This window comes from Aristolochia californica, unplaced genomic scaffold, assembly GCF_029961685.1.
Source record: "Aristolochia californica isolate CCGP_79_NKW_82.1479 unplaced genomic scaffold, dmAriCali1.0.hap1 SCAF_9, whole genome shotgun sequence".
In the NCBI taxonomy this organism is placed as follows: Eukaryota; Viridiplantae; Streptophyta; class Magnoliopsida; order Piperales; family Aristolochiaceae; genus Aristolochia; species Aristolochia californica.
In genome coordinates, this window is record NW_027182290.1 from 38,629,999 (window position 1) to 38,642,215 (window position 12,217).

Consider the following 12,217-nt stretch of genomic DNA (forward strand, 5'->3'; position numbering starts at 1 on the left):
GACTTTGCATGAAATGCTAAGATTCCCTTCTAGAAAGTGTCTGCCAGTTTTTATAGTATATGCCGCAGAAGTGGACCTTTGGCCTAAAACACTGAACCGCTCCCGTCCTCCCTAACTGAGAAAGTCCTGTTCTCCGCCTGACCCACAGTTTACTAATGGAAGTCAGCTTCGTAGATTTGTCCACTCAAGCCCCAAAACTCTTAACCAAATCAACGAAGTTCTTTGAATTTCTGAACCAGAATGGGCATCTGATCCATTACCTAAGACACCCGATCTCATCACTCAGGAGGATCGTAGTCTGTCAACAAGCCAATTGCCTTTAGCTTTTAGATACTATTAGGCTTTAGAAGCTCCTCCGCATTCTGAGATTGGCCATTCAAGCCAAGATTGCAGGTCAACAGAGTGTAAACACAGACTGTAACTTATCATATTAAGAAATCTCTCGAAATAAAACAACTTGGTCAGTTTCTAGTTTACTCTAGTAACCAGAAGGAATAACAATAACAGGAAGGATTTTGCTTCGTCATTACGGGGTAAGCCTCATGGGGTCGCGAGGGAACAATGATGTAAGGCGAATGTTATTTAGTCCACAGAAGAGCATCACCACACGTTCCAATCCAACACCGAAGCCACCGTGTGGAAAAGATCCATATCTGAAGAATAAAAAAAGAAGAAGAAATTTCACCTACAATCAACATGGAAGACAGAATTTCTTTTCTAATTAAGTTGTGATTTAACAATATTTGGATTTTATTCTTCCACCAAGTAGGATATGAGCATAATCTACCGAGACTAAGCTAAAGCTATAAGTTTTATCTCTCTACATATTTTTACCAAAATATAGAAAGAACAAAAAAAGTGAAATCACAGTTCAAGACTGATGGAGAAATTGCTCAAATCAGTACCTGAATGAATCGATGTACGTCTCAATTGTTGTAACATCAATACCACATTCCTTTGCTCGAGTGGTTAAAAAGTCATTATCATGGACACGCTGAGCTCCAGAAATAATTTCCTCCCCTTCACAAAAGAGCAAAGACAATTTTACTTATCTATCACTTGCTTTATTACCATAGTGGATAATTATCAGCAAACGACATAACAATTTAGCTACTACTTTTTTTGATAAAGCACAATTTAGCTACTAAGACATCTAAGAAACATAAAAATATATCCTGAAACACCGATAAAAGTCTTTTTGTACATTTTATGGTAGATGACAACAACAACAAAAAAAGCAATGCTCCATATGCCAGCATGGCTATAAACCTGTCTTATTCATGATTTATTCATTTCACACTGTTCAGCATCTTCAACATCAGAATTGCATAATGTTTCCAAAAAAAAAATCAGAATTGCGTAAGATGAGTAAATAAGCTCTATCATCATCATCTATATTAGGTGCAGATATTTGATGATTAAGGAGAAAAATGTTGTTATTGTCATAGTCCTCAACTAAAACATAGAGATGACAAACAGATTGAAACTGCATAGAAGATCAACTTGAACAAAACAATATTAGACCTTAAAAGCCTACATGCTCTGAACAGACATCATGGACTTAGGAAGGAAAAAAAAATGTAATTGTGGCGTTCAATAGAGAAAAAAAAATGATAATAAAATACTATATATTAAAAGTGAAATTATCAGCCACATAAAAGGAAATCCTCACCAACCAATTGCTGCCTTGAGCATTGCGCTCAGACAAGATGCATGATAAAAATTAATCAGTGTAGAGATGTAAAATATCAAACACTGCAACCATCATGATTTACAAAAGAATATACACAGAATGAAATAAAATAAAATTTGAAGACTGATTCATTAGGAAAAAGCATTTAAAAAAATAAGATTAAGAAATAAATCTGAAAAATCATACTAAGTTAAAATCATTGGAGAGCATCTTCAAAGTACCTGTTTCCTTGTCCTTAAGCTTTTTTTTTTTTTTTTGGTTAATATAACTTGACTGTTTAAAACAATATGCATTTTCACATCATATAGATGCACAGATGAGTGATTAGTGGTTTAAGAGAATATGAAGTTGCCTCAGGGATGACCATGGTTTATGACTAGGCAATGTCGTCATCCAAGATGAGTCAGGAGATACATCTCGCCTTGACCCAGCTCCATCCCAGAGTAATAACATGGTCTATGCTAACTGTGAGATACTTGTTAGATGTTCTTTTATATTTAGAGTTTTACATAAATTAGATAATTAGTCATAATGAAGCTTAATATGATGCTCTAACAAACTTATTATGCCTATGTTTACTAAAATAAGGTTTCCTACGCACTTCTTCAAAGAAAGCACTCCTCTTCAATAATTTCTCTTGTAATACAAATGCAAGATATACTAAATAAATGGGTTTTTTCAGTGATATGAATCACTAATACTTTTGCATTTATCCAACTGGATGATGTAGGTTCAGATTGATTCTTTTTTAGAATTTTTTATATTTATTTAAAGGTGATTCGGCTCCAAATCCACTCTATTAACAGAGACAAATTTTCGAGTAAAAAATGCAGGACCATAGACTACTATATATGTTATACTTGGGCAAATAGCTTTGAAAATTCTCTTGGTGCTTCCATCTTTAAAGTAAAAAATCGAATTGAGATAACTGAATCAGACAAAGTAGAATTCAACACATGCAAGGTCTGTCTCATTGTTACCTCTGATGAAAACATCAAAAGAATTACTGTATTTTGGATCATCATAACATGGCATTGTATAGAATGGCCTGACAGCCAAAGGATAGCGGTGCAGTATATAGAACTCTGTATTGTACCTAAGATCAGAAGTAAACCATGAGCATTAAATATTTATCTATAGCTCTGATAACATATCTATTTTGCCAAGAGCAATAGGGTGATACTAATGACTCACTTCTCCAGAACAAGCTGGCCCAACTTTCTCTCAGATTCTGTGTTTAGATCTCCCAATGGATCAACTTCTATGCCAGCTTCCTATAAAAACATGTTTGCATTAGTTTTTTCTTCTCTTATACTAGCAAATAAGGACATTATATGCAAAAACATTACTATAGAAATCAATACTTTTCAAAATTTTACGAATAAAAGACAGAATTGAAATAAACATGCAGATAATGTTTCATCACCTAAAATACAGAAGTGTATTTTTCTTTTTGCGCTTGTAACCTCCACATAAATCAACCAAATGCACCAGTAAAATAGTTAAATAAAGAGGTGCTCTACAAACTATCTCCTCAATATTTCAAATGAATTTTTAAATTCTGGATTATTTCATATAATAAATCTCAAATGCAAAATGACATATTGAGGATATTTTCTCTCATAGTAAACATCTCCAAATCCTAAGTAACATAAACAAGCTCAAAGATATGAAAGAGATAAAAAGCATCTAAAAATAGGAGAATATACAATTGGCTTCTTTGGAAGATACAATATGTATGGAGGTTGAGCAAAAGCCGATAAAGATAGAGAAGTGAAAGGAAATTTAGACAAGTACCTTCAGCATTTGCAGCCCTTCTTCAAATGTAAGATGCAAAGTCTTGCGCAAATACTGCGGCCATCCAAAAAAGATAGAATAGAATAAATACAATGTTCAAATGAACACTACTCCACCCTCCAAAAACACACACACACACACACACTGAGGCAAACACACAAGATACAATGAACGTACCAAAAAAAAAAAAAAATTCAAAAAATAAAAAGCTAAATGTAGAAAAAGAAAAACATTAACCACTGAAGACCTTCAGAGGGGTGAACGGGTACTGTTTACCAACTGCTTCAAGTTCCTTTTGACATTTCTCATTCAAACTGTCAAACATTGTGACAAACAAACGGTCCACAATGTCCAAAACCTGCATAATTGCAGCCAATTGTTCAGAGAAAGTGAACCATAGCATCACTTCTGAGACATTAACACAGAAAACCAGTTTACCTCGAAATAGTGCTCTTTAATTTCCATCTCAACATCAAGGCCAGTAAACTCACACAAATGCCTGTGTGTAAAGGAATCCTCTGCTCTAAAAACCGGACCAATCTCAAAAACTCGTTCAAAGTTACCAGAAATCGCCATTTGCTTATGCAGTTGAGGTGACTGTGCAAGGCAAGCTGGTCGCCCTTTGTAATCCAGCTTGAAAACAGCTGAACCACCTTCACTGGAGCCGGCAATCAATTTTGGAGTATGGATTCCGACAAATCCTTCAGAAAGTAAAAATTGTCTGAATATCTGGAGAAACATAAATATGTTAGATACATGAATTACAACACTAATATGAATAGGCGAACTTTGGAAAGTAGTCAAAAGTCCAAGCAGTTATCACAAATTCTCCGAAAACACACCATTCTGCTAGTAGTGTAAACATATAACTTTTCAATGAATGAGAGATGTTGCAATTCTATCTTTTTTTTTTTTTTTTTTGGGGGGGGGGGGGGGGGGGTGGGGGAAGCTCTCTTTTTTGGGTCCAATTTAATCCTAAAACAATGCATAGCATAAGGCACCATAGGATCTAGACTAGAGTATAAAATACTTTCTTCGAATTCTTCATTATGCTCAATTTGATATTCAGTTCTATATGCCAACAACTATGTTAATACTCTTAACTCTTTCCCTCTCTCTTTATTAGGAATCAACATATAGTTTCCTGAAAAGTATCCTAAACACTTGTCAAAGGAGAGACTTTTGTTTTTGTTTTTTTGTTGTTGTTGTTTTATTAATGGTGACATGCTTTTATTGATAAATAAAACCGTTAACACACTAGATAAAATGCTAGGATATAACACAAGGAACTAGAAGGTCAATTCACATACAGGATCTAATAATTAGAGATTGCCAAGGGCCCACACTCTCTAGCAAGCTGATCAAAGATCACTTTGTCAATCTAGGTACAAGTCTCCAATCAACAGGCCAACAGGAGGAGATGACAGTAATCTTGTGAAAGAGATAACCCAATTGCCATAAAGGGGCTAGCCCTTTGCTAATCCAGTAATAAAAATGGCTGAGCCTATTCAATAATCAGGATGCTAGAAAATCCCCATGCAAATAGTCTTTTTTTTTTTTTGGTTGAAACATAAGTGCTTTTCATTTCTAAGCAGGCGGAAATTACAAACACAGAAGGAGGCCGCATACAACAAGGGACTGGAGAGAAACCTCCTCTCTCAACTGATGCATCAGCACAACCATTAGCTAAATGCAGAATGCAAGCCTAGTACAAACATGATTTAGACTAAGGTCCTGAATTTCTACAAAGGTCTGACAATGATGCAATGGGGGCTTCTTTTTCCCCGGACACCAATGGGTAACATTACAAGAACCACCCTCAACATGCAGTGAGCAATGGAATTTATTGTGGAAAATCCTCAACCCATTAAGCACAACAAGGAGCTTAGCAGTTGTTGAATCAGTTTTTCCAGACAGCCAGCAAAAGTGGCTAATGTGTCGCCATTTGCATTCCAGAAAATGCCACCAAAGCTGGACGGATGTGAGCTACCCATAGGAGAGCCATCAATGTTCTGCTTCAGAATACCAATTTCTAGTGGGGTGCTTGCTCCCCTTGGATTGGCTAGCAATTTGGAACCACTCAATCAGATGAGACCACCATTGAATTCCCCAAAGAGAGCTGAGCCAGGTAACTATGTGACCCATGATTGATTCAGTAACAGAATTCCAAGATGAAGAGGACAGCTGGAAACAACATCGACCCCTTTCCCACTAAATGCCCCCCATGGAATGAATGCCATCCATGCCTAAAGCATAGTCTTTCCCCTGGTAAGAAGGGAGGATCCCAACATCATAGCCATGAATCCAAAGAAGTTACTAGGTAGATATAAGTGGAGAAGCCAAACAGACTTAAGACCAAATTTTCCTTGAGAGCGTGCAGTGCATTATTGGATGATCAACAATCTCCTCAGTCTGACCACAACAGGCAAGCCAAGCTAAAAAGAATGGACCCTCTCTAGACCAAATTATCCCTGGTGAAGATCTTCCCATGCAAGACACTCCAGACAAGAAAAAAAAAATATTATAGGGGTACCAGAAAGATTCCAGGCTGGAGAAGCCCGATGAATAGTGGAGGCAGCCAGCAGAGTTTCATGGCAAGTTGCTGCCGTGTAGGATCCATTTGATGAAGAGCACCAAAGAAGCTTGTCTGAGTGAGACAACTTGATGTAGACTTGATTCACCTCATTCATCAGTTGGAATATCCAGAGCTTCAAGATCATCATGTTGTCTCCTGAATATATGACTCCAATCAACAGCTTGGAAGGAACCATCCACAAGAATATCCAACACAGATGTCTTGATTCCTTGCCAGGCTGAAAGGGCGGGGAAAACACCTAGCAAGAATATCACTCTGATTCCATAGGTCCATTCAAAATCGAGTTCTGCTCCTGTTTCCCACCAAGAGCCTAATATTGGTCGTTAGGTGCTGGAAAGTGTGGTGGATATAACACCAGATGATTGAGAGATGGAGAGAGGAACGACCCACAAGCCAACAGGAAGTGTTTAAAGGACCCAATTTTTAATAATAAAAAAGTATCAAGGAAGATCAGTCTTGAGTATTTAACCTCCAGCTCCACATGGTTAAGAAAGCCAGGTTGGTTTCACAGATGTACGAATCCCAAGCCTACCAGCACTCTTTGGTTCAGAAATTTCATCCACTTCACAAGATGGAGCTCCACACCCCCATGCAAATAGACTTACTCCTACTAGTAGAGCTCTTGATTCCACTTCAATGAAGCAATAAACCCACCAAGGCCAGCTGGCCCCTCCATAGCGGTTCAAAATCCTCTATGATGAGACTAGTGACCTCTCTTGCTCTTGGCAAAATGACCAGAAGCATATGCTAAACCTCTTAGATCAGCTTGCTATGGAAGAGGTCCCAAGACAAGCTCTAGTTAATGGACCTTCCATTCCACCTTAATCTTTGAGGAAAGCCATGTACTTTGTATCGCATCCTATCATTGTACTTTAGCTTGTGTGACAGTTTTATTAATCAGTAGAAGCATATCACTATTCTTGAAAGAAAAGGTCGGGTCTACTATCAATAGGCTTCCTAAGTAGCTAGTCAGTTTGTGATAGAACCGGACTCAACCCAACACTAGTATCAAAGCAGGATGCATGCTTGGGCCAAGACCTAGTTTGTACTCTGCAGGTTATTTGCATGCTTTTGTGCTCCATGAGGTGAGAGTCAGGTTATTTGTATGTTGTGAGCTCCATTGGGAGTTTGTGCCCATGTCTCAGGCATAATATTTGTAGGACATGAGGGGAGTATCAAGAAGGAAATTTTTTAATTTTTTCCAAAAGAGGGTAGAAAATCTCATATTGAAGATAAGAAAAGTTAATGAGTTATAAGGTTGAGCAATAGGCCTCCTAAATGGCAAGTCATTTTAGAATGAAACCAGGTTTTAACCCAACAAAGGTACAACTTACCAGTCTCCCCTTGAGAAATATACATAAGAGGTTGCTCCGTGAAAAGTTCCGTAAAGAAGAAGTCTGGAAGAAGAGAAGAAGCAAAGATAGAAGAAGAGAGCAGAGAGAAGAAGGGTGTGATCTCCCCTGCATCTTGTTAGGGGTCAAAAGTCGAACCCTGATCCTTTTGTATTAAATGATTTAAGTGAATATTACATAAATGACTAAATTGCACCTCCGAGACTATTTTACACAAAAAGCAAATTAAAGCAACAAACAACTGAAATCAAAGACACCTCAATAACACCCTATCACTTAAAAAAATGAAATAATTAAGAGGGACCACATGTAAACAGACTCAAATACCCCTGAACTTTAACAAGTGGCCTACTAATCCGATGTAAGAACAAATCATCAATGCCAGGTTGCCTGGTCCAAATATGGGGGCCTACAGTGCAACACTAGGCACATCCTCCAAAGAAAGATAAGTGTAGAGAATCATTTACAAAAAGATCAGTGAAACTTTAGCAGGTATATTTATCAATTAAGAGCATGAAATGCGAAACTATTGTCTGGGAGACGCTTTTGAATGATAATTTAGTGAATATTTTTCGATTTTTTTCAGAAATATTCTTATTTCCACTGTCACAGTACATTTTCAATTTTCATGTTGATGCACAACATAGCTTCTTTGAGGAGAATGTATACATCTAGTCATTGTGAAAAGCCCTTTATTTGCAGGAGAATAAGCTAGAGAGTAAGTTCATAAAACTACCAAAGTTCACAGCCAAGAAACTGTAAGAGAGGTCAAGAAAAGCTAGACTGAAAATTAGAATCGACCAAAAGCTCCATTAAATAAATGGTGTAGTACAAGCACATGCACTTACATTTTCAACTTGGCATTGGATGCGAAAGATTCCTTGATTCGCAGGTGTACGCATGTCCAGAACTCTATAGTTCAGACGTGTGTCACGATTAACCCCCACAAGTAGCACCCCCTCCTTCATGCCGTCAAGAAATATACAACAAGCTGAATTAGGATATATACAGCTTGAAGTAGAAAGCAACATGTAGTGTTTGAAATCAACTACTCAATTGTTTCCAGAATTTTAAATGACCTTAAAGTGAAAAGGTTAGTAATTTTAGAATATGATATTGCAAATCAAGAAGGCATCCAGGAGAAGACACTCTACAGTCATAGAAGAAAAAAGAAATAAAAGCAACTTTCTCAGAAAAAAACATACTTTCTTGGCATCCTCAATCTCTTTTTCACTACGTGAAGCATCCTCCATATTGATAGGAAGATTAGGCACTGCTTTGCTGATGCAGTAAATTTTCCGAATTTGTACTTCCACCTATGAAGAAAAGAAAACATGTCTCCTTTCATTTTCTTTGCTCTAAAAAGGATTTTCATAGCACCTCAACGCAAGATTTATTTTGAACATAATGCTCAATAAAAGATGACAAAGGGACAACTATCGCCTAGATTAAAGAAAACAGTTCAAGATGTTCTCCACATAATGCTGGAATGGACAAGGCATAAGTGTAGCTGAATAAGATAAAGAGAATTCAAAGAGAACTGAAGATTGGAATAAACAAAAACTTAAAAACCAGAATGAAAATTTCACATATTCAAGAGTAATGTAATTTACGAACCAAAAATGCAACTAATGACAAAATAATAGAAAACTTTATAAGTAATTTATGAGGTCACCTGTTGTGTGGCCCCAGTGATTTCAATCCCGGGCACCGATATGACTCCCTCAACATCAACTACGGATTCACGACTCAAACTTGCTGCAAACTTGACCATTTGCCGACTGACCAATTCTGGTGTGACAGTGACAATGCACTGAACAGTAAAACCCTTGTGCCTCAGAACCAAGAAAGCCATGTTTTTACCAACAGCTCGAATTGCTTGGGCCTGGCCACGAACTAAAACCTCTTTATCCTTCATGTCTGCATCCAAATGATGAATTTCTGTCCATTTCCGACCACTAATTGCCTTGGACTGGAGATCCTTAAGCAGCACATCACCATAATTTGAAGATAGAGGATCAACTTCTAGTGATGAAATAGCAGCTGCTGCTGCTGCTGCAGCAGCTTCCTGTTGGCGCTTCAGCTTTTCAGCTTTCATGGCTTCTTTTTTAGCTGCTTTTTTGCTGAGATTTTTTTTGTCATCTTCTGCGGCTGTAGGTTGAGATTCAACAAGGGGCTCTTCTGATGCAGATGCCATCTGTAGGAGCTCAACCTAAAAGATACTGACTTTTAAGTCTTTAAGCACAAATACGTTTCAGCTAGAATACCTGCAGGAATAGAAGGCAAGAGGATATTCAACACCTAGAAAGACTTCTTTTTTGTTTTTTGTTTTTGATAAAGACCTAGAAAGACTTCTGAAAGAAACAATACATAACATTGATCACAAAGTTTAGACCATTAAACTATGAGCAGAAAAAGATTCAGCTTTTGTGAGCTGTCAAGGATGAAGTAGAAAGATTCAGTTGATAGATGCAAACGTCTTTCTAGAAGAAACATTCCATCAATTTTACTATGTCATTATCAAACATATAATAATAATATCTAAAAAACAATACGAATAAATGTTACAAGGAATCAGTTTCCAGATTTAACTGCCCACTGTCAGCTATTAGACAAGATCCAGTTGTGATATTCAATTCAACGTACAATCAGAACGAGGCAAGGTTCCTACATTATTTGGTTTGAAAGCATGATTATCATTTTGATAGGCATGTGGAGGGAGACATATATACACTAATTATCGCATCATTAGCAAATTGCATCAACTAAATAGAAACTTTGACTTTCAATATCATATGCCGATCAGAGAACACAAGCAAGCCCTTCAGATTCTCAGATTAAATATGAACTCCAAACATATACCCTAAGTCGAAAATTTTCCTGCATGGAACTGTAGCAATTCCCACCCCCCACCGAAACCCCCACTCCTTCCAAGAGCGGAAATGGTGTTGGAGATATTTCATGTCTTTTAGTAAGAACCATTTTGACATGCCACTGAGCTCAAATAATCGAAGAAAAACGGACATAAAACGTGTGAAAGATTACACGGATGTAGTTTACTTTCTTATAATAATAGACAGAAAGCAATGACGCAACTAGGCTTTCAAAGAGCCGAGTCCGATTATGCCATACTATGCCGAACTGTCCTATCTTCAACTTCACTTTAACAGGCGCAATGGAAGCTCAAGCTAGGGCTGCCATCAAGTTTCAACTTCTGGAGAATGAAAAGAGTTTGAAAACGACAAGTTTATACCTCAATTCCGAGAAGGGATTAACTGAACAGAACTGAGACCAGCAACGAGATGCAACACACAGCCGTCCAAATCAAAACCAGAGGAAAATAACAACAGGAGACTACAATAAGAGAAATAAGAATGGCGAGAGGAGAAAATACAAAAGCAATGGAAACATGTGGAAGAAGAATCTGATACCTCACACAGTCCTGGCGGTTTTCTGCGCCAACTACGATCGCACGCTACGCAGCTTTGACAAGTGCAGTCCAAATGCTGGACTGCAGAGGCATATATTTCATGAACAGGCGCGGCGGGGCCCATAAGCGTCCGCCATTTGCTTGTAGGGTAACGGCGTGTTGACGTTGAGGCCAAAACAGCGGAGAAATGAAATGCACCGAGATTCTGGGCCGATGAGACACGATGGATTTTACGATCCTCTTGCGATTGATAGGTTCTGGGCCAGTCAGCCATCAAATTCAAATTGTACGCCCGGACACGTTTAAATTATTTTTTATCGGTTGTTTCTTTTTATAATAGGTTAAATGTTTAGGCATATAAATTTATGCATCAAAATTTTGATCTAACGGTTCAGATATCAACATTCATGGACAATTAAGATTGAAGTAACCTGGTGACCAGTGAGGGCACTAGATGACTAATGGTCAAAGTTAAGCTCTTGACGGTTAAAGCATGGAGATTTTGTTGAATAGCTAATTAATTATTAAAATGAGACTTAGAAATTAAAATTTGGATTTATTATAATGATCAAAGTCCAATTGACGATCAAGATGAAGTCGACTATATGGGGCGTTGCTAAAATCAAATTAAGGAGAATATTATTTAAGTGCCGCACAAAGCAACACTAGAGGCCCATCCATACATAGCATTGCAAAGAGAATTTCACCCAAACAAAGAAAGATGATACATAAATGACACATTGCATCATAGAAAGGAGATGAAGTGTCAAGGAAGAAGAAAATGTATTATATGTGTCTCTCCTCTTGCATGTGTACCTAATCAAAGGAAGATGGATAAGATAAATGAGAGAAAACGATATAGTAGTTAAACCACCTCACAGTGCTACAGATAGAGCCACCCCTTAGGTATCGGAGAAGATTTTGGAACAGAAAACCTTAAGGGAGAGAAAAATCGTTGGAAAACTTTTCTAAAGTTATGTATGTCGTAACTCTATTTGTGAGAAAATAAAAACTCTAATTATACTCCCAATAGCTCTAATATCAAATCAGCCTAAAGTCATATCGGATTTGTAGCAATAACAAATCATCATTTTCGTTACGTTGTTATTATAGTTGGAGGCTTGGAGCCGCAACAAACAATACAAGATCAAATCTTATTGTTAAACACCAAGTTGAGGCTAACCACAAAATTGGGACTAATCAATCAAGGGAATTCCAATAAATATGTCAAAGTAAGTAAAACTCGAATCAAGTTTATGCGTAGAGATCGAATTAGAGAACTCTTTATAGATTAGACCTCACGTCATCTAAAAATCTTGTAATTTTTCTTGGTAATGTATTCACAATCG

At 37.3% G+C, this 12,217-nt stretch overlaps 1 protein-coding gene across 2 annotated transcripts; it reads right to left on the bottom strand.

The window, feature by feature from the left end:
• Positions 1-405: 405 nt before the first annotated feature.
• LOC137940562 (aspartate--tRNA ligase 2, cytoplasmic) lies at positions 406-11,011 on the bottom strand. 2 transcript variants are annotated; one of them, XM_068785695.1, is made up of 11 exons: positions 10,870-11,011; positions 9,114-9,705; positions 8,644-8,754; positions 8,287-8,400; positions 3,929-4,219; positions 3,738-3,848; positions 3,491-3,544; positions 2,888-2,967; positions 2,674-2,789; positions 906-1,020; positions 406-653 (listed from the first exon to the last, which is right to left on the bottom strand). In XM_068785695.1, exons 2-11 carry the CDS (start codon positions 9,633-9,635, stop codon positions 527-529), a joined length of 1,641 nt encoding a protein of 546 aa, XP_068641796.1. In that variant the 5' UTR covers positions 9,636-9,705; positions 10,870-11,011; the 3' UTR covers positions 406-526. The 2 variants fall into 2 exon arrangements, with proteins under 2 accessions (XP_068641796.1, XP_068641797.1); XM_068785696.1 differs by lacking the exon at positions 10,870-11,011 and adding an exon at positions 10,692-10,708.
• Positions 11,012-12,217: the final 1,206 nt, after the last annotated feature.